At 30.9% G+C, this 24,192-nt stretch overlaps 1 protein-coding gene across 2 annotated transcripts in view; it reads right to left on the bottom strand.

Annotated features, from left to right (window-relative positions):
• Positions 1-689: 689 nt before the first annotated feature.
• The window catches only part of LOC105203374 (protein HIRA homolog), a 29,939-nt gene continuing 6,436 nt past the window's right edge, over positions 690-24,192 (bottom strand). Inside the window, exons 5-11 of one of the 2 annotated variants that reach the window (XM_039448877.1) lie at positions 15,516-15,797; positions 13,853-14,112; positions 13,166-13,718; positions 3,211-3,400; positions 2,851-3,135; positions 1,107-1,201; positions 690-1,024 (exon numbers count right to left, since the gene is read on the bottom strand). In XM_039448877.1, the coding sequence (XP_039304811.1) occupies positions 902-1,024; positions 1,107-1,201; positions 2,851-3,135; positions 3,211-3,400; positions 13,166-13,718; positions 13,853-14,112; positions 15,516-15,797 (1,788 nt within the window). In that variant the 3' untranslated portion in view covers positions 690-901. The remainder of the gene's footprint in view (positions 1,025-1,106; positions 1,202-2,850; positions 3,136-3,210; positions 3,401-13,165; positions 13,719-13,852; positions 14,113-15,515; positions 15,798-24,192) is intronic. The other variant, XM_026140647.2, reaches the window with a different exon arrangement.

Here is a 24,192-nt window from a genome sequence, read left to right as displayed (position 1 = left end):
CCGTGTACACATGGTAGACAAAGGCGCCGCAACTCACCGTCCAACGTGGGCGCTTACTCGTGTCCCGTCGCTAACTTTATCCTTTTATTATTCAAAAAGTAAACGTCGGACAAAATTTTCGTACAGGAAAAATCGTCTCAGAATTTATTCAAGAACACGTCTTTACAGAGACACATGGGTCGTTCTGAATCAACCTGTATATAGTAACCTGTATGTATACATATGTGTGTATTATATATATATATATATATATATATGTAATTAGCAAAGTAATCGCTAGTTGTGATAATTGATTACTTAATATAATTTATTGCTTGTATAAAGTGTAAATTGCACTTTAACAGTCTAAGATTAAAACGATAAATATAAGTCGATTATGAAATAATCTATCAATTTTTTATTCTATTTATAAAATCTGATATTTATTTATATCTGTAGATTACAAATTCGCAAACAGTTCTCAATTTTTGAAATTGTTAAAATTACTTGTAATAAAACAGTTGATTATAAGACAAAAATTCGAGAAAAGATTTTATCTATTGATATATATAATGTATTATTATAAATTTCTTTAACTTGTATAATAACTTATATAATATAATCATTTATTTGCATTCACATTATTTTTTTGAAATAACTCCTCCATTGTAAATAGCATTATCAACGACGAAAAAAGAAACAAACAATTCTTTTATGATAAATACTAAAATATTAAAAATTGTTTATTCGTTATCATACATTTGTGTCAAATCACACATTTTATAAAAACTGTACAATCTTATTTTAATATATATCCATTATGATATCTTTAGAAATATACAAGATATTATTCAAGGAAAATTATCAAAGGAAAAGGTGAGATGGTTTTGGTATAATAAATTTGCACTGAAATGAATTATCGTTAATTAATTTGATTCTTCAGTGCTGTTAATTGCTCCGAGTATTCAAGATACAACCTTTGCCAACGAAGATGGCCACCGACTACGGCCAATACATCGCCCAAAAGTTTATGTTTCTTCATTCCCTGCGAGATATTTGTTATGAAAAAATTATATAAATGATATACAATCAAAATAAAAATTAATGATGTATACAGGCAATATTACCAAAATAACAGGTTCCCAAATGCTTTTAGAAGCTGATGTGTGACTTGGACCCAAAAGATCGTCCAAAATTAGCCTTAGACGTTTCTCCAAACCGTCTAAAAAAGATATTGAAAATATAAGTGTTGCTTACAACTTCGCACGGAAGTGGGCTCGATTTGTAATCGATTCCTGGATTCAATTACTCTTATCTTATGTATGCCTTAATAATCATTAAGCAAAATTTATTCAATAATTGCGAAAATTGAATTCTTAATTAGATATAATAAATGATTTAAATATTTTAATTGTCTTCATGCTCCTGACTCCTCATGCGGTCATATTTCAGTCATGATGTCATAAGTGAAAAAAAACAAAAGTTTCATCCATGATATTTGTAAATAAAGGGAATTTGGATAAAAAAGTAAAATTGCTTTAAAATACTTGTTAAAATGGGTCCCGATTTATTTCTCCCCTGACAATCAGTAAATAATCATAAAAGGTTCATGAAGTGGAATCTATTTAGGCAGGAAAATATATGCACAACTGTTGAAAGGAGTGAAAAATATGTTTTTATGCATAAAATTCAAAGATAACTTGCGACCTATTTTTACGAATTTGGTCAATACGAAACAAGTTACATTTTCACAATGAAACACAATAACGAAATGACATATAAGACAAAATTTCAGTGTCAACCTGTCACGTTTCATTCTTATTAATTCTAATTTTTTTCGCGACGGTCGCTACCGTTAATGGCTGAGGAGTTAGAAGCCTTAAAATAAATCTTCAGCATTAATCAGAAGCAATTAAAGTTTTAAATTAAAATGCCGTCCCTGGCATGAAAATGAAGAGAAAAGTTCTTTTTTTTCATATTAGTTTAATTATAATAATTGTTTAAAATGTCGAATGCCGAAATTGTGAAATTTACTAACGAGTCCTGGTTTTTTATTATTCTATATTAAGGCTCCTGTCTACTCACCGCGGCCATATTGAAGTCGTGACATCAGAAGCGTGAAATTGCATGAAATGACACGTAATTTTGTCTGACATGCCATTTGTAAATAAAGACAATTTGGATAAAATAGACTTATCAGATGGATTTAAAACACTTGTAAAAATGGGTAAAGACTATCCTTGTTTCGCTTAACGATCAGTAAATAGTTGTAAAAAGCACGTAAAGTGATGCCTATTCAGACAGGAAAACACGGATAGCTATTGAAAGGAGTGAAAAATGTATATTTATGTATAAAATTCAAAGAAACTTGCGGTCCATTTTTACGAATTTGGTAAATACAGACAAGTCATTTTCACAATGAAACACATAATAACAAAATGACATGCACGACAACATCTCATCGTCAATCTGTCACGTTTCACGCCTATTAGTTCTAATTTTGTTCGCGACGGAATGTCGCTACCGTCAACGCGGAGTTCTCAACTGAGGTGCCAGAAGTTTTAAGGTTGTGTTTACCATGAGCTGGATTTGTATTTCTGATAGATCATTATATTTAGTTTATATAGATTATCATTTTATTTTATGAAATTTAATAATTAAAACTAACGTGGCGTTTCTTTGATTATGTGATTATATGTATCATATTATGTTGAGGAATATTAAAAAATATAAAAAAATAAATTTTAGAGCAAAAATTATTTAATCTGAAATTATGAACAAAATTCCTGGAAAATTTTTTTACAAAATTTGAATAAACACCTTGCTCAAGAGATATACGAGAAGAAAATATGAATAACATGCGTAACGCACCTTGCGTTAATAAGAACGACACCAAAGCCATGAGCCAATGAACATACTCTTGGGTGCTTCCAAGAGCTTTAGATGCGAGTAACTGTTGCTCCAAATAGGAAACTACGCTTGGTGCGCTATGCGGTAATCGCGGATTTGGTAAAACATTTCCGGAAGTTCTAAGCAGTCCTTCTTGCAATGACGATAAAGGTCCTCTCGGTGCTCTATTACCAGAAGTGCTCAGTATATTGAATGACGACCATCGCCACACAGGGTCCTGACTGTCTCCAATTAATAGCCACGTCCCTAATAAAATATATAATGATCATTATAATTATAGATAAAAACAAACAAAAATAAAAAAAGATTATTTTGTTGTACCCATATCCTTATGATATATATACGCTCGTGCATTAGTAAACGCCACATGAGGCATCCCATTATACAAGGTACATGACAATAGGGACGTCCCAGGCGCCGCTAAATGAGCAGCTGAAGTTGAAACGATCATTCTGCACGCATTTCCTATTTCCCACACGCGAACTGCGCCACAGCTTGATATCACCATCACCTATTAAATTATTATACAACTATAAACAAACGAACATTATAGAAAAAATATAAAACAGTATCAAATTAAAACTAGGAAAGTAACGTTAATTATCAAATAATGTAATTTTAAAATCTAATGACTACAGCGTTACGAAAGTGACAAAACGTTACTTTCAAGTAATGATAACGCTCACTTTTTAAAATCAGTAACAAGTAAAAGTAATAAGTTATTTTTTGTAAAAAATAAATTATTTGTTATAAAAAGTTTTTACAAAAAATAACACGTTGCTTTTTTAAGGTAACAACACTGATTAAAACTAATATGTTCTATTTAAAAATCATTGTTTTATTTATAATGTGTTTTCTGTACCTTGATCAACTCACTTAGAAATCAACACTTTTTTAAATAAAATAGCATATTTTTATTAACGTAGTTATAAAAAATCAAATAACAGTTTATAAAAAAGATTCAACCATTATAGGATGTGTTGATTTTGAAATAATACATTTCAATGTGATTCTTTATATAACCTTAGCTTGCTACACAAAGGTACGACACAGTTTATGTGATTTTTTACATTGCTGTAACTTTTTTATAATATTATTTGAAGATTGGATTGAGATTCAAAAAGCGAAAAGCCTGCAGAACAGTTTTTTGCATTATTCTCAACGTAAAAGTACGCAAACTTTTAAAAAGAGTAGGTAGCTGGTATCCTCGTGTAGCAAACTCATAAATTTTTTGGATATCTTTTTTTTTTATTAAATATACATTTACTAGGTTCCAGACTGTACAAAAGTAATTGTATAAAATTGTAGGATTGAAAAAAATATTTTAGTATATAGGGTATACTTTAAAAAGTGCTCACTAATTATATATAGCGTTACTCCATGTTGAAAACCGAGTTGAAAAGACTTGAACCATGTTTTTCTATAACGTTTAATAAAGTAGTTATTATTAAGTAAAGCTGATCCAATCAGCGTCATCTTTTTGACAGGCGTACATCAATAAGCCACGCGCTTGGTAGTGTGTATGAGCGCTCGCCGTTACTCGCTATATCTTTGTAACTTTGCACTGTTATGCTATACCGTGCAAAATTCTTACGCGTCATAATAATGCGAAAAATTTTATTTTGCATTAAAAATTATATTTCTATTCTGTTCAATATTAAAAAAAAATAATTGTTTTTATAAAGAAAGATCTTTCTTATTTTTTAACATTAAATTTTTTTTATTTTGAGTTTATTTGGATATGTAATTGTTACAATAAATTAAAAAAAAAAAATTTATTAGTCTAGAGTGACTGAACAAAACTACTCTCAAAAATATTTATTAAATAATTTGTTTCCGAGATTTAAGTGTTAATACGAAAATGTCTGAAGAAATGAATTGTTTAAGAAACACTTTAACATAAAATAGAATTTATTTTTTTGCTTATTCAAATGTTCATATGTTGATAAAAACAAAAAAAAATTTTAATGCCTAAACATTGTCAACACTTTTTAAATTTCTTTTGTTTTTAAACTTAATTTTTCGTGATTTATATTATTTTATATTTTATATTTTCATATACATCACATTTACTTAAAATTGTCTGAAAATGTAAAAATATGCAAAAAATTAATTAACTAATTATCTAATTAATTATTAACTTACTTTCTAATTTATCTAACTTATCTTCCAACAGTAACAATTAAAATCCATTTCTGAAAAGAACTAAAACTTACGAAGATCGCCTGTCTATTGCACAATAGTCGACTTTACGTCGATTTGTTTTACGACGTATAGGCTATAATAACACTAGTAAATAAAACTTTTTTTTACTTCCTACATTTTATTTAACTTATTAAAATACATTTAAATCTATTCTAGGACCACATTTTAATGTCATATTTACTTTTGCTCTTTACTCAAATATTTCAATTTTCACAGATTTTTTCACATTTCCATGATTTTTCATGATTATCTAAAAAATTGATGGAGCAAAACAGCTTACAAATTCGTATTCAGTGACCCAAAATCTGTAAGAAACACCTACTCTGGTTTAAGATAACTTTCAAAAATTTTTTTTGTGGTCCTGTGTAATTATTGAATATTTGATCACTTTTTCGATAAATTATTAATAAAATAAAAATTGGTTAATGGTTTCTTATATTTTTAATTACTTTAATGAATAAATTCGATATTTTCAAAAGCTGTATGATTTAAGAGACCACAAGTATACTTTAAGCGACCGATTTTCTAAATTACACCTTTTGCAGCATATTATAGAAAAGTTAATAACAGATTAATTTATTAGGTGTAAAGTTTAACATAATAAATGATTAAAATAAAGTGACAATTTGCACCAAATGCAAAATATAATAAAAAATAGCTTATATAGTACATATTTAGCAACTCTCCTCTACATCTATTTCATTTTAAGTACAAGAAATACACACTACTAGTTCAGCCATAAGCAGACCTTCTGTTACTTTATGATTCTCCTTAAAATCAACATATTCTATATGATTAAATTTGTTTTTTATAAACTATATTACTGTGTTAATAAAAATGTCATCCTATTAAAAAAATAATTTTGAAATTTCGTAAAATAATAAGAAAGAAAAAATTTTGCTTATTATTTGCTTGTCCCTTCAAATAACTTTTCCATTTGGTATTTTTTTCATATCATTAAAAACAACAAGAAATATTCTAAACAAGTTTAAGGAAAAACACTGTATAAGTGAGAAATTATGTTCTTGCTTACATGAAATAATAAAAGCCTGTTTGTACACAATTTAATTTTCTTTAACCCTTAAACAAGTGAGTCTGAGAGACTTCATATGAAGTTTCGAACGCTTGCTGTGTGAAGACGGAATGAGATAAGAGGTTCGGACCAGGACGTAAAAAAAGTTTGAAAGAGTGAGGCCAAGGTTAGCCCCTTTTTTTAAGGCCTTGAAAATGAACTCGGTGTTTGATTTAATCGATAAAGTTTTTTACGCTGATTCCGAAAATATAAGTCTCTAGTTGATGCCATGCACCGTTCCAGAGAAAATTTGCACCAATGAATGGTCGGAAAATCGATTGTTTTCAATGTAATCGCCCGCAGAACAATCGATTGTCGATTGTTTTGATATTTGCTTTGCCAAATTGAGTTTCTGAATACGTTTTTGAAAACGCCACTATAATAGAGGCGCCATCTCATAAAATCTCAATTTTTTGGGGCCCCTTTACCTTAACATGCCAAATTTCTACAGGCAGTTTGCCTTCTTATTTTCGCCCACGAAAGTGAACTCAGTGTTTGGATGGATCGATAGTTTTTCACGCTGATTCTGAATATGTAGGTCTTTAGTTGATGCAATTGCCGTTCCAAAGAAAATGGGCCTCAAAAAGTTGAGACACGGAATTGAAACTATGCACATTTTCTCTGGAACGGTACATGGCATCAACTAGAGATATGAAGTAGAATAAGGAGACCAAACTTCATGCTCAGAGAGTAGCAAAACTGGACCCGAATTCCGTCGTAAAATTAAGTTCAATATTTGGTCACTCGTGTCGCATGATCGTTTATACTACCATTTCTATCAATTTTAAGCATGATGGATACTCCCACTACGAGTTCTAAGGACTGTTAACCAATAGAAACGGTAGTACTAACGATCATACGACACGAGTGACCAAATACCGAACTCATTTTTACGACGAAATTCGGGTCCACTTTTGCTACCCAAAGTTCGGTCTCCTTATCCTATTTCATGACTAGAGACTTATACACACTGAAATATACTCCTAGAACGCACATGGCCATAAAATCCTGTGTTAGGTCGTGATCCGAGAGAGAGCGTCGTAGGAGGGATCTTTATCCTTTTTAAGCTAACTGCGCACGCGTAGTGAACAGTAGTGGGGATGGTACAGTCCCATAAAAAGTATATTCGTGCTTCATCTATAGATCAATATATTTGAGATCCTGACTGTACAATGAAACTTTTGGTCATATTGTACTAGAAAGGGACAAGAATCCCTCTTAGGGCCCTCTTTGTCGGATCGCCATCTGACGCCCGTGCGCGTTCCAGTAGTATATTTCTTTGCTTATACATGGTGATTATTAATGAATGTCCCAACTTTTTCCCATAGCAGCCTGATATACCGACGGATATGTATTTCTAACATACTATTATATTAGAAATTACAAATGTGTGCTCCTATGGTAAAAAATGGGGACATTCATTAATAATCACCCTGTATATTCAGAATCAGCGTGACAAATTTTATCGATTAAACCAAACCAAGTTCATTTTCGAGAGCTAAAAAAGGGGTTAACTACCTATAAAAACTTGGACTCACTCTTTTCTCTTTTGATTGATATGGTTGATCAATTTTTTTGATCAACTAGAATTCGAACAGCACGGCAGCAAAGTTTTGTTAGGGTCTATGAGACTGTTATTGTGGGTGAGTGATACTTTTTTGTGAATAATCTTATGTAAAAAAAAATTAGACATTCAAACAGAGGTCCGTTCGTATATGTTACTCTGTCTATAGTTAAAATACTATTGCCATGGAAAAAGGGACTTCTGCGCAGGATCCAAAATATATTATAAAACACATCAATTTTCAATTTTTGATACCTTGAGTTAATCAAAAATACCTTACATTCACCTTGGTACGTATATTTTTTAATGGAAATGGCAATAACAAATTTTTTTTTAAAAGTCCTTGAAAGTTTTGTTGCAAAAAATATGATTTAAAAAAAAGTGGATTTTTAGACACCCAAAAATATCTCATATTTTCCTTGTTATATAATTATACTTTTTAAAAGGAATGAAAATACTTTTTTTTAAAAATATGACTCTTTAGCTTTAAAACGCCGTATTTTAAAGTCTTTATTTTGTTGCGGAGATGATTTTTTAAAGGAAAAGTGAATTTTTGAACAATTTCTCATTTTTGCTTAATAAATTCTTTAATAATTTTACAATAAATCATTTCATGCAATAGAAGCACATTTTTCGCGTCCTCCCATGGGCGGGACATGAACGTAAATGGGTAATCTTTGGGTGGGTGATATTGCCGTCCTTATAGCGTTTTCGAATACAGTGGGTTTTAACCTAGGTTCGTCGCCATTTGCCGGAATCGTCCAACGATCGTCCATTCTAATTGGACGATTCCGGCAAATGGCGAAAAACCTGAGTTAAAACCCATTGCAGTCAAAAACACTATTAGTCAACATTTCCGTAAGGTGCGCATGCGCACTTTTGTCAAGAAACTGTTGTATTTTCTTGACGCATGCGCTGAGCGTAGGATCAAATGTATGAGCGAAGGTAGTACACTTAGCTCTCATAACCTGTAACCTGAACAGGCAGTGGGGTCGAACGCCACGCATCGAAGTGGCTTGTAAAAATTGTGCATTTTCAAGCAGATAAAGAACAAAGGATAAAGAACGAAGAAATAATAGAATTGATGCAGTGCACGCCGCTGGAGCTTGCTAAATTAGCCAACAGTGCACGCGTCGATCAAAAGTCTCACGCAACAAATACGACGCGGCGTACTCGGCGTTTACAGAGTATAAAAAGCAGCACAAAACGACGGCGACAACGCAAAATGTGTTGTGCGCATATTTCAAAGAGTTGAGTAATAGTCGTAAATAAAGAAGTAAGAACGTTTGCCGAACGCGGCGCGTGGCGGGCGTGATAGCGCGTGATCGCGGAGAAATTAGCCGGGCGCATGCACGTGCATGGTGGTCGGACCGGAGTGTTGGCATGCGATAGAGAAGTGCATCGTTACAAATTTCAAAGAGTTGAGTAACATCAGAAATAATGGTTTTATTAGCGTCGGGAGGGAGGGCTTCACCCCTTCCCACCAGGGGACTTCGCTCCCTGCACTCCCGATCAAGGGGCTCCGCCCCTGGACCCCTGTTGAGTGACTTAGCCCCCAGACTCGCCCTCGCCGCGCAACAGAGTTGGAGATGTTGCAATACTCATCTGCGCTTGTTTTTCCTGATGTGACGCAAAAAAGCGTATTTCTATTGCATAAAATACCGTATGCACCATGGAGCCAAGCGCGTTTTTGACTTCGGATGATATTTTACGTACGAGGTGTAGCTTCGCCTCGTACTGAAAACATCGTCCAAAATCGAGAACGACAAAGCTCGGCTCCGGAATATATAATGTACTATTGGCAATTATGCAGTCACATTTCTGAGATTCTAAACTTTGATTAAAAAAAAAAAAAAAAATAGAAAAATATTGATTGTAATTAAAGTTATAGCTTCTCAAAGTTGAAAAAAGTCTTCTAGACCCGAAAATGTGTTTCCGTATTTTACAGGATCGGTGTGTTTAAGGGTTAAACATTTTTCGGGTCTGGGAGACTTTTTCAACTTTGAGAAGCTATAAGTTTGATTACAATCAATATTTTTCTACAATTTCTTTTTTTAATGAAAGTTCAAAATCTCAGGAGTGTGACTGCACAATCGGCATTGCCGAAAAATAATTTATTGTAAAGTTATAAAGAAAAAACCATTAAACAAAAATGAGAAATTGGTCAAAAATCCACTTTTCCTTCAAAAAATCATATCTTCGCAACAAAAAACTTTTAAGGATTTTTAATTACGGCGTTTTAAAGCTAAAGAGTCACATTTCCAATATAAAATTTGGCAAAGTCATTCCTTTTAAAAAGTATAATTATGTAGCATGGAGGATATAAGGTATTTTTGAGCATCTAAAAATCCACTTAAACAAAAAAATTATATCTTTGCAACAAAAAATTTTTAAAGACTTTACAATACGGCGTTTTAAAGCTAAGGATTCATACTTTCAAAAAAATTGTCATTTCTATTAAAAAATGTAACAAGGCGAATGAGGTATTTTTGATTAAATCGTGTTTAAAATTGAAAATTAATGTTTCATGATATTTTTCGGAAAAAACCTTTTCTACAGTATTTTATAGTATTCCAACTTTAGACAGAGTATATACAAGTAACATCCGCAAATCGACTTGTTCAAACGTATTTTGTCCAGCTTTTTTATGTAAAATACTCACAAAAAATGTTTCATTTACACACTATAAGGATCGCACTGACCCTAACAAAACTTTGCTGTCGTGCCGTTCGAATTCTAGTTGACCAAAAAAGTTGATCAACCATATCAATCGAAAGAGATTTCAAACTTTTTTTACGTCTTGATCCAAAACTCCTATCTCATTCCGTCTTCACACAGGAAGCGTTCAAAACTTCATATGGGTTCTCTCAGACCCACTTACGTGTTTGTTAAGGATTAATCTTAAGTGAGCGCGTTTCTTATCTGAACATTAGTGGACGCACGCGATATTCCATACTGCAAAACATGGCGTTCTGATTTTAGAATGGATGAATGGCTAACTTGATAGGAAAAATGCGACAATCTTATGACTGACATATTGAATGAGAAATACAGAAAAATAAAAAAAATAATAATCGTAACAGAAAAAGAAATTGCACTAAATGTGATTTTTCAGAAAAACATCTTGTGGCATAAGTGTTGCGGGACGTCCGCCTAAGGATTATAAAATTTAATAAACTTATATATTGGGTGTACAACTTAATTCGGTCCGTTCTTTTGCTTGAAAAACGCATTTATTTGAACAATAAAATGAATTAATACCTTATTCAAAGTATTGTCCATCGCTAGCCACTACTTTTTCCCATCTTTCTGGAAATTTATGGATTCCGTTACGGAAAAAGCGTTCATCTTTTGAAGTCAAGAGTGAATCAAGCCAATTTTTGATACCCTGTTCTGAAGTGAAGCGTATTCCAGTCAAAGCATTCTGCATCGATCGAAATAAATAGTAGTCACAAAGTTTAGGCTATAAAGCGGGTGAGCCAGAATTTCCCATCTGCTATTTTCCAAATAGTTTTTAACCGGAACAGCAACATGAGGCCGAGCGCTCTCATGGTGAAAGATTATGGACTCGTGTCTGGTCGCATATTCTGGACGTTTTTCGGCTATAGCTCGCTTTAAACAGATCAATTGTTGCCTGTAGAAGTCTCCCGTGATGGTTTGACCAGGTTTTAGCAGCTCATAGTGGATCACACCCTTTTGATCCCACCAAATACAGAGCATTACCTTGGCACCATAGATATTCGGCTTCGGCGTTGATGTTCCCGGTTGGCCGAGCTTTACATACGATTTTTTGCGTTTCGGGTTGTCGTAGTGAATCCATTTTTCATCCCCGGTTGATTCGATGCAAAAAAGACTTCTTTTTGTACCGTTCAAGCAACATTTTGGACATGCAAAATCGTCATCCGATATCTCTCGGTTTCAATTCGTATGGGACCCAATTTCCTTGCTTTTAGATGTATCCCGCGGCTTTGAGTTGTTTCTAAATAGCTTGTTGAGTAACTTCCAATTTTTTTACGAGCTCTTCTTGCGTTTGACACAAATCTTGATCGAGTAATGTTTCTAATTCTTCAAACTTTTTCAGTTGACTCAAATGCTCTTTGTTTTCAACACTAAAATCGCCACTTTTAAATTGTCAAAAGCATTCTCTGCAAGATTTATCCGATGGTGCAGATTTACCATACACTTCCTCAAGCATCCGATGCGCTTCAGCTGCACTTTTCTTCCAATTGAAACAGAAAATCAAAACTTCCCGCAAATGATGCTTATTTGGAATGAAACTCGACATTTTCAACGCAGTAAAAACTATACTTGTACAAAACTCAAAGGCTTGTAAACAATATTTGGTTGACAGATGTTGACACTTCACGATACAGCAAAAATCAGTTGTCGCCGTCAACCATTTATAGCACCTAGAGCCATCTTTTGAAAACGAACCGAACTAAGTTGTACACACAATACATACAGTGGTATGCAAAAGTTTCCGGCCAATGACATTTCATACTCTAATTTATTAAAAAACAGTCTAATAAAATTTTCATAATTATTTTTTTACTATATTATTTCGTTACCTATATCTTATACCTGATAATTATGAAAATTTTATTAGGCTGTTTTTTAATAAATTAGAGTACAAAATGTCATTGGCCGAAAACTTTTGCACGCCACTGTATATTTTAGAAAAATATTATTTTTACTATAAAATTATAATAGTCATCAAAAAAAGATTATATGATTGTTTTGATGATAATTGTATTAAAATTTTTAATTTAGGTTTGAAGATATTATTTTCTATTCAATTTTTTTTTCTTGACTAATGAAAATTATTATTGAATAATGACAATATATCTTCCTTGATAAAGAAACATGTATCTATACAAAAATTTCTTTATGTAAGCAAATTATGTCTCTTTCACGCTATATAATTTTATTTCAATATTTAACATTTTAAAAATATTCTTGAAACAAGAAAGTTTTTTTTTGTATACACAGAAAAGATTAAATTGATATAATGATAAATACAATAATGTTGTTTATATATAATTTAATCTTCTGAAAGAATTAATCTTGAATTTCAGAAAAAAATTTTTTAATTGTAATATTATATTAATCATCTAAAGAGCACAATATGAAATTTTTTATGACAATAGCATTAAAAATTCTAATTCTTGATTTGAAAATATTGTTGTTTTTTATCCGATATTGTCTTTTCGACTCATAAAAATGCTAAATATTAAATAATGAGAAAATATATTATTGAATGCATCTTTCATGCATGATAAAACTGTATAAAATTTCTTTACGTAAGAAAATTATCTGTTTAATGCAATATAATTTTATTTCAATAGTTGACATTTTAAAAATAATGATATTTTCAAAACAAGAATATTCTTTTTGTTCTGTGTACATACAAAAGATTAAATTAGTGAAGAAATTACCGCGTTTCCAACAGCGTGAACTTTTGCCAAAGGTGCTGGTGGTGCTAATGGCGGTGCCAGTCGGCATCCTTTCGCAGGATGAAATGTGTGGAGACTTCCGTCTTCCAAACCCAAGACTATCACAGCTGGTGATGCTGCCAATGCCACGGCACTATATCCTAAATACAAATCCCACGTCGGTTCAGAATCTGTGCCTTTAAATACTTGCAAATGAGCAAGGCCCTGACTATTGGTGACAGTGACGGCATAATGACCCGCCTGCTGGGATAATGAACTGGACGGCTTCAGTGGTGGCAGTAACATTTGACCTATGTTCCTGTCAGATACAAATTTGGGCTTCTTACTCGGTGAAGAATGGTGTATTTTTGGTATCGTCTGCTCCTTGCGTTTCAATGTAAGTGAAGATCCTGGAGTGTCGGCGACAATCGGTTTTACAGACGAAGTAACATTAGGCGCGACTACATCGTTACGTTTTTCTATCACAATCGAGCTTTTAGTTTGTACTTTACTCGTAAATGTTGGTGTGCCTAAACTACCACTGATATTTGTATCTCTGAAAATTAACAAAAACGTCACAAAAGTCAATATTTTAACAAATTTAATACATAAGCAATAAAAAACCAATTATCGGTTTAATAAACTGATAAATAAAGAAAAATTGATATATTGAGGTATACATAAACTTACGTTGTATCTGCCGGTGGCGGAATAAACATAGGAGTAATTCTTCTTTTACCATCCGAAGTTCTCGTTTCGATTTGTTTATTAATAGGTCCCTTAACCGGAGTTGTTGCACAATTGGTAACAGGGGGAATGCTGGGTGCAGATAACAATTGAGAGGACTGATTCGATGCCGGTTGTTTCAAGTTAAGGAGTTCTGGTGCTTCCATTACCATACAACCTCCTTGAACCAACGGTTTACCATACAATCGTTCATGTAAGCTACTCTATAAGGAACATAAATATATTGAGTCACTTCATAAAATATATGAAAGTAATAATTCACATATACGAGGTGTGATCAAAAAGTAAGGTGACTTTTTGAACTTTGCGCGCTCTGTACACTCTAATTTCAAAATTTTTTTTTGTGTGTTGGTACACTCGTCACGATCATATGTTCACAGTTTTGACTATATAGCATGTGTTGTTTTTATGTGAGAGGCATAAAGGTTAGACTCGTGTTTGCGTGCTCGGCGATTTTTTGCTGTTGAAAATAATGGAGTAAAGAGTTTGTATTAATTTTTGTGTAAAAAATGGTATTAAGTGTTCAAAAACTCTTGAAATGTTGACAGTGGCGTACGGTGAGTCAACTTTGAGCAAAAAAAAATGTTTATAAATGGTATAAGTTATTCCAAGAGGGCCGAGAAAATGTTGATGAACCTCGCTCTGGACGCCCCAGCACGTCAAAAACCGACGAAAATGTTCAGGAAGTGAAAGAAATTGTGTTGAAAAATCGTAGAATCACGATTAGAGAAATAGCTGATGATCTTAACATATCGTTTGGCTCATGCCAATCAATTTTAACGGATGTTTTGGGTATGACACGTATGTCAGCGAAATTCGTTCCAAAACTGCTTAATTTTGATCAGAAGCAGCGTCGCATGAACATCGCCCAAGACATGTTGAACGACGTCAATGATGATCCTGATCTGCTCAAAAGGGTTATAACTGGTGACAAAACGTGGGTATATGGTTATGACGTCGAAACCAAAGCCCAATCATCCCAGTGGAAGAGCCCAGGAGAGCCAAGACCGAAAAAGGCACGCCAAGTTCGTTCGAATGTGAAGGTTTTGCTCACAGTTTTCTTTGATTACCATGGCGTTGTGCATCAAGAATTCCTACCACAAGGTCGTACGGTAAACAAGAAGTATTACCTTGAGGTTATGCGGCGTTTGCGTGAATCAATAAGAAAAAAACGTCCGGAAGTGTGGAAAGAAAATTCATGGATTCTGTACCATGATAATGCACCTGCGCACACGTCGTTACTAGTGAGTACTTTTTTGGCCAAAAACAATACTATCATCATGCCTCAGCCACCGTATTCACCAGACTTGACCCCCTGCGACTTTTTCCTCTTCCCAAAATTGAAAAGGCCTATGAAAGGATAAAGATTTGCGACGATTGAGGAGATTAAGGCTGCATCGCTGGAGGAGCTCAAGGCAATACCCAAAAGTGCATTTCAGAAATGTTTTGACGACTGGAAAAAGCGCTGGCACAAATGCATTGTATCAGACGGAGATTATTTTGAAGGGGATAACATAATTTTGGATGAATAAATGAATATTTTTTTATAAAAATGAAAAGTCACCTTACTTTTTGATCACAACCTCGTATAATATAGTATAATTACTTGTTCAGCAGGATCAAGAGGTTGTCCCAATTCCTGTTGAGTAAATTCAATAAATACAGCTGTCCCATCCCAAGAACATGCGGCAAGACGAAGACCGCAAGGTGACCAACTAGCATCTAACACAGAATGTGTAAACAACTCGTGAATTACAACTAACGGTCTTTTTAAAGACGTTAACCATACAGATAAGGAACGATCTCGTGATCCTATTGCAACACAGCAATACTGTTGTGGTTTAGAGGAACCTGGCTGCTTCTTCTGCAGAATATTGCCATTAAATCTCTATAAAAAAAAATAACAAGTCATCAGGATAACAAGTTATCAGGATAAAAATGTTAAGTATTCAAACCTGAATTTTTTTTACATTATATGATTCTTTTTATATACGGTTATTCTCATATAAAAGTATTAAAATATAGATTAAAGCAAGGATCCGGATCAAACCGGAACCGAAACCGATAACCGTTCCATAACCCTTTTTTTGTCGAACCGAAATCTTAAACCGCACCAAAATTCTATAAAATTTATAATGCCGGAACCATAACTGAACCGATAAACTTATTTTTGGTTTAATGGTTTTTTTTTCAGTTTTTAATCGGTTCCTAATCTATTTTATTATTTTTACTGTAATCAAGAATGAGAAAAGATCGTTACTATTAAATAACTTAGATAACATATTGACGACAGGTGTAAAAGTACCAAGAATGGAGAACAAGGAATGTTTTAATAATAAAAAATTAAAAATAGAAGAAAGTGATGTTTTATTAATTTAATAATACTTTGATGGATGTTTATGTGGAATTTTGTGGAGATTCTAGATCTGTTAGCCTTCTGTCTATTAGTCTCTGTCTGTCTTTAATTGAAATGTGCAGAATCATTGTGACAATACCTGCTGAAATATGATTAATAAAATAATCGTATGATTTGTTTTATGGAACCTATATATAAAATCATTACGGTGCTTTCTACCCCTTTAACATACGGACAAATCACATTTAATATGAGTTAGTATAGCGTCTATTTAATTTATACTACTAATAATGACAACTTTTACTACTAATTTTAGCGGTAATAGACTATATAAAATGATTATAAAGTAATATTTATCTAGATATGAATATTTTTTTCCGCTAACAAGGGAAGTTTGGCAAGTGTAAAATTCAAGAAAATCTGAAACATTGTTATAAGTTTAGAGTAGATAAACCTAATCACAAAACAATTTTTTTTAGCTGCTGATATTCGGTTTTAGGAGTGCAGCATCCCTTTGAATAAAATCGGTGTTTATGTTTTTAAGCGAATATCGCTAAAACAATGAAAAATATAAAAAAATGTGTTCAGCAAAAGTTTTATAGTTTTGGAAGCTCTTTATAATGGGATGATCAAATTTTTCAAAAATGTTAAATTTTTTAAAATATCCCCACCACTTATCCTTTTTTATTATTTAAATTGTTTTTGTTTTAATTTGGAAAAATTTTATTCGAAGCTTCTCTAATAGTGTTTTTTTAAATAATTACGATATAGATTTACATTTACGCATTAACATTCTAAAATTACAGTCTTTGGCATACAATCAATTTTCTTCTCCAAGATTTTAAAATTTATTTAAATATAGTTGCTATAAAAATGGCTATTTATTAACACCGAAAAGTTTGAAAATCCAATTAATTACTGTTATTTTAAAGAAGAAAAACATACCAAAATGCAGCATTTGTGGTAAAATGGCTTTTATATGTTGTGCATGATGCAAAAATTACTTCTGTTTTAAACACTTCTTTGAACAATACCATTATTGTAACAATTATATAGAATAAATCTTATTTTTGTAAAAATAAAATATTAAAGCAAGAACAATTTAAATAAAAAAAAGAACAAGTGGTGGGAGCATTTTGAAAAATTGAACATTTTTGAAAAATTTGATCATGCCATTATAAAGAGCTTTCGAAATCATAAAATTTGTGCTAGAAACATTTTTTTATATTTCACATTGTTTCGGCGATATTCGCTTGAAAACGTAAACACCGATTTTATTCAAAAGGATGCTGCATCCCTAAAACCGAATATCAGCAGCTAAAATAATTGTTTCGTTATTAGGTCCATTTAGTCTAAACTTATACAAAGTTTCAGACTTTTTTTTATTTTACACTTGCCAAACTCCTTGTAAGTCAGGAAAAATTATGGGGGAGATTTTTATTTCTCTCTCTCTCTTCATATTTTTATTTAATAAAAAAATTTGTATTTTAATAAGTTTCAAATTTGTTCAACCTGTTTATTTTTTTATAATTAATTTACAATGTAAACCATTCTTTTAGTTTGCAATTCGTGTAAAATCTCTGTATCATTATTATTGCATAATTTTTAAGCATGTTTTGTTAGCGTTACATAAATATGATCGAAATCAAAATAAGTTCGTAATAATAAAAAATCAATTGTTTAAAATGTAAAAAATATATAATAAAAAATAAATATAAAGAGTTAGAATTATTTTGAATATTTTTATATTGGTTTTTTGTTTTCTTATCTGTGTATATATTATTTAAATTTTATCCTATATTTTTGTTATCATATAACTTTTTCCGAGGGGTTGGTCATTAGCGGTTATGGTGTACAAAAATTACCTTTAACACGGATTACCTTTAAATTACCTTGGATTACTTAAGATTACCCAATACTACCTCAGATTACACAATACTACCTCAGATTACCCAATACTACCTCAGATTATCAAATACTACCTTATATTACCCAAGATTACCTTAGAGTATTAAAAATTACGTCATATTTTCTGAGATTACCCAAGATTTTACCAAATTTACTTTGCTCATCTAAAATTACCTTATACGAGTAGTTAAAGTATTATTTCTTCAAATCAATTTTAGATTTTCACTCCTTAAAAAAACAATTTTACAAAACAAATATTTATTGCATACAAGAACAAAAATATAACAAGAATAAAAATATAAAAATTTTTACAAACAGAAGATGTATTATATGTATACATAGTAAGAAGTTTGACTACTTTTAACATTTGAGATCTTTTAATATACTAACAAAACAATATCCTATTAAATATAAATATTAAACCTCTGTGAAGTTAGCACATAATAAATATTAATAGGTATTTTATAAAATAAAAAAATATTAAAAGAAAAACACTAATAGTAAGATGAACTCTTTGTTAAACAATATCGCAACTTAATGTTAAATTAAAAATTTTTCGACTAATCAAGTTAAGTATTAATAAAAAAGTACATTTGTGAAACAAATATCTTAAAAGTTTTATGTGTATGAAAAAAAAATTATTAGAGTCTTAAAAATTATTAAAATCTTAATGTAACTAAAACTTTTTTTTTTATTTTTTTGAATTGTTTTATAATCAATTACTATCAGACTGAAAAATAGTTAAAGGATTAACACCCTGCATATTAATAGGACCATAAAATATATATATATACTCTCAACTTCTTGAATGTCATCTTTTTGCGGCCACTTAAAAGCTTCTAAATTTTGCAACAGAAATTTTATTTTAAATATTCGATTAGTTAATTTTTCCAAGACCCTCCCCATATACCATCTAGTGTCATAATAAACAGCGTAATACATTTCAATATTTATTACAACCTCCGAATTGTCATTTTAAGTGCCTACTTGATGACTCAGATTGTGAGAACTTGCGGGATTTTGTCTGACACGCACTAATCCATCATTACTTAATTTTTTATTATTATTAAACAATCAAAAGAGATGATTTTTTTAACTATTTTTGTCTGGTTTGCTAAAACTACTTTTATAAACGGCGACTTTTCTTTATTATCTTTTTTCTTAATAAATTCTGGATCATCAACATAATCTTTTTGACAAAGGTCATCGTCTAATTGATCATCATCAAAATTATCAGTTTCAAAGACCAAATCAGTTTGTAATCTTGTTTCTAACATTGATTCAACTTGTGTTGTAATATCTAATTCTGATTCAAAATTTGAAATTAAATTATCATCCTCATCATTATTTAAATCAATATCTTTCAAAAAATTTTCTTTCAAACATTTTGGGAAACAATTAATATTTTTCCAATACGATTCAGGAATATTGTTTATGCCAATTTTATTAAGGTCCGATTTAGCTTCTGTAAGAGTTGACATAATAAATAATGTTTTCAATTTCTATATCATCTGGGATATCACCTAAATTTTCATTACTTCCAATACCTAAACGATTATGTACTTACCTTGAGAAAATAAACTGACCTTTTAAATCAGTTTTGACGTTTTGTATGATTTGAATTTTTTTAATTCTATTCATAATATCGTTCAAACTAAAATTGACTATTGTAGAAAAAGTCGAAGTTAAGCTTCTTGTTGAACGAAAAATTTGTTTGCATGGTTGGCTACTCATCAACCATGGGACGCACATACTAGAATTCAAGTTAGAGTCAGATACAATTTTTTGAAAAAGCATAAGTAAGAAGTGAGCATTGATTTCTACTGACATATAGGAATTTGAAGTAATGAAATTTTTTGATAGAGTTAAATCATTTTATTCTAAGATCCAGTTTTGCCATATTCAGAAAATAAATACAGATTTCCAAATTAAAAATAATCTCTTTCTATGGGCCAAATTTTTGTTTAAAAATGAATTTTTCATTTTGATCGATTTCAATAATAAAACCACAAAAACTGTATCAAGCACAGAGCGCGTAGCGTCTCGCAACTTACATCAAGTATAGACCAGTACAGACTCGAAAAAGACTGAGTTTCCGATATGTGATTGTTTCTCGGCAGCGAAATGCATCGCGTATGCGTATACGCGAAACAATGAAACGACAAAGTCTTCTGTAAGCACGTGTGGTGAGCACAACTTTTTGAAACAGTAATTCATAACAATTCTAAAACGAATCCAAAGAATAATCAATATAAAGAATCTTTTAAAAGATATTTGCACATATCTTTTCATTGTAGATAAAAATGTATTTCGCAATTTTTATATATTTTTAGTTATTTTTAGTTTCTTTAAAATTTGTTTTGAATCAGGCGGACTTATGAAACTTTACATACCAATTTGAACGGCATTATTCCATTTATATCCATTATTAGCAGGAAAATAAATACAACCCATTGTTCATTTCGAGAGAGAGAATTCCGTTTTAAGGAATTAAAAGATTTACTTTAGGCAAATTTCTTAACGTAAAGAAATTTGCTTAAAATAGTTTGGCAATTTCGCAATTTTTAAACGCTCGTATATCTGCAGCCTGAGAGAAAGCGTTACAAGATGTAATACCGCAAAAATCTAGCAATGACAATTTTTAGATTATAAAAAAAGCAATTCTTTTACGTCAACTCCAAAAGTTGAAATGTATATTATTGTACAAAAATATAACATGCTCAGCAATAACGTTCACTAGAAAATCAAAGATTACCTTAGATTACCTCAGATTATCTGAGATTACTTTAGGAATACACAGAATTACCTACAGATTATTTGATATTACCCTTAGATTACTTAGGATTTCCTAAAAATTACATTGGATTACCCAAAATTACATTGGATTATCCAAAATTCCATTTGGATTGCCGCTGAATTACCTAGCCCTTGTACAAAAATTACCTCAGTGACTAACCCCTCGACTTTTTCTTTCTTTCACATACAAGCAAACAGAATAAAAATATAAATTAAAAAATATATAATTTTTTTATTACAATATAACTATATTGTATAATTATATTGTTTAATAGAGAAATAAAGCCATAAAGTAAAAAAAATAATTAAAAAAAATCGTAATTTTAACAGAAAAAAACCCCAAAAACCAAAAAAAACCTGAAAAATCGCAAAAAGACCGAATAAACGTAATTTAAACGGTTTTGATATTTTTTTTATAGCTAAGAAACCAAAATCGGAACAGTTATTGTATTTTTTTATAATACCATAACCGTAACCGCACTAAAATATTCTTTCGGTCCGGGTCCTTGATTAAAAATCGAAAAATCAATTTTTGAGATATTCTATATTTTATTCTGACATATTTTAACATGAAATATAAAATATTTTGTAAACTATATTTTTTGATAACTTTTAATTTTTTGATACCTTTATATACCGAATAAAGAATCGATTAAATTAATCAAGAGTTGAAGAAGACTTGTTTTTAAAAAAAAATTATGCAATTCTTTTGAGACAAATATATATTTTCTTTTCGCCAATTGATTCATCTTATTAATCTGTATATAAAAGTATTATTATTATGCACCTATTCATCGGTCTCATTGTATGCAAACTGTTTTATATAAACAAAATGACTAGCTTTTTATAAGCCCTGGACAAAGTGTTAGGCTTCTTAATTTTTTTTTGGAAAGAAAAATATCTAAAATAAAACATACAATATAGTTGCCTAAATTGTTTACATATAGGTTTAATATTGTTATAATTGTTTATAAGTTTATAATTGATTATAATTACAACAATTATAAACAATTTAACCTGTAAGCAGGTAAGTGGCTAAATTACCTAAGTAGGTAGATAGGGTGTTGACAACATCCCAAAAAAATATTATATTTTTCGTTAGAACATTATGTTATATTTAAATTTATATTAATTAAATTCTTAGGAGATATAGAAATGTAAATAAAAATTTACTTTAAAATTTGTGGACGATACTTTTTATTTTTCTTTTCCAACATAAGGTTTCCAATCCTGCATTTTTCCATTTTGTTTTTTAGTATCGTTCATTATTAACATATGACCTCTGTTAAGCTAGCAGGACCAAATGAGCAAAATCAAACGGGACCTATTGAAAGATTTAGTGCTTATTTAGTGCTAATTTGTGCCGCAAGAAACAATTTTGTACCTCGTGCCGTTTACGAGAAACTCGCTAACTTTATATCAAGCTAGCAGGACCACTAGAAAAAATAAAAAAATAAAAAAATAAAAAAAATAGATATAATTAGGGCTGATTTTGTACTAATTTGTGCTGCAAGAAGCAACTTTGTATCTCGTGCCGTTTAAAAAAAAACTCACGGCGCTGCTAACTTAACATCAAGCTAGCAGGACCATAAGAAAAAAAAATTAAAAAATAAAAATAAAAACAGGTATAATTAGGGCTGATTTTGTGCTAATTTGTGCTACAAAAAGTAATATTGTATTATTTGTTGTTAAACAAATTTGTTAGTTATAAAAAATTTATTATTACATATAAGAAACAATTCTTACATACAATTATTATCGACTTTGTAGTAACTTGTCTCATATAAAATAAATTAATAATTAAAATAATTTACTAATAATTTAAATATTTTACACATGAACTATGAAATATCAACAGGAGGCTAATTTTATTTAATTTTAATTAATTAAAGAGAAGGCTAATTTACCACTACAATGAACCCATACTAAAAAAAATAAATACAATTGTCGTATAGAAATAAAATAGCAAAATTTGTTAATTTGTACTTAATAGTAACGTTGAGGATGATATTAATACCATATAACTAATTTTTAATGTAACTACGCATTGTGCTTCAAGGCTCTTTATTCGATCATGAAAGAATTTGTTGCTCGCATGAATATGGTATTAATATCATCCTCAGACATCGTACCATCGAAATATAACAAAATCTGATTTTGTTGCTAACCGTAAATTGCTGAAAATAATTTGTTTATTCGGGGAATGCACGACGTCTATTGAGCTGACACAGCGACTTTAGCACAATTTAATAAAACTTACACAGAAATTTAGTGCTCTTTTGTTGCTCAATTCCAAATTTTGTTGCTCCAGCCAATTCGGAGAAAATAGTGGCTGTGCTGGCTTAAGATTAAAGCTAGCACAACCATTTAAAAAAATAAAAAAAAATAAAAAAATAAAGATTCATTATTTACTAATTTATTGCTCAATTCCCAAATTTGTTGCTCCATCCACAACCTCTAAAAAACCACCCCAAACAGTTGTACGTTAGCAAAATACAATAACATTGATAATTAATAAGATATCTCGACTGATTACATCTCTCCGATTTTGTTGCTCGCGATTTTCAACAAATACGATTTTCTTGCTCCACCCTCGACACTCGAAAAGCAACCCCTATCAGTCTTACCATAGCACAATTCTATAAAATTGATATTTAACGAGATATCTCGATTAATTACGTCTCCCTGATTTTGTTGCTCTCGATTTTCAACAAATACGATTTTGTTGCTCCACCTTGGACCCTCGAATAACCGCAGTTACTGTATATCAGCAAAATACCTCAAAACTTTGACTGGATAATATAATAAGCTTTCTTGTGTTACTTTGATTGACGATTTTAAATGGTTTTTCACTTATTTTCTTCGCAATGTTTTAAATTTGTTGTGCAGTGTTATTGCAATCAATGCGAGGGGTTAGTCACTGAGGTAATTTTTGTACAAGGGCTAGGTATTCAGCGGCAATCCAAACGGAATTTTGGATAATCCAATGTAATTTTGGGTAATCCAATGTAATTTTTAGGAAATCCTAAGTAATCTAAGGGTAATATCAAATAATCTGTAGGTAATTCTATGTATTCCTAAAGTAATCTCAGATAATCTGAGATAATCTAAGGTAATCTTTGATTTTTTAGTAAACGTTATTGCTGAGCATGTTATATTTTTGTACAATAATATACATTTTTAATCAACTTTTGGAGTTGACGTAAAAGAATTGCTTTTTTTA

Source organism: Solenopsis invicta, chromosome 5 (assembly GCF_016802725.1).
Source record: "Solenopsis invicta isolate M01_SB chromosome 5, UNIL_Sinv_3.0, whole genome shotgun sequence".
NCBI lineage: Eukaryota > Metazoa > Arthropoda > Insecta > Hymenoptera > Formicidae > Solenopsis > Solenopsis invicta.
This window is presented reverse-complemented; position numbering and strand designations above follow the sequence as displayed.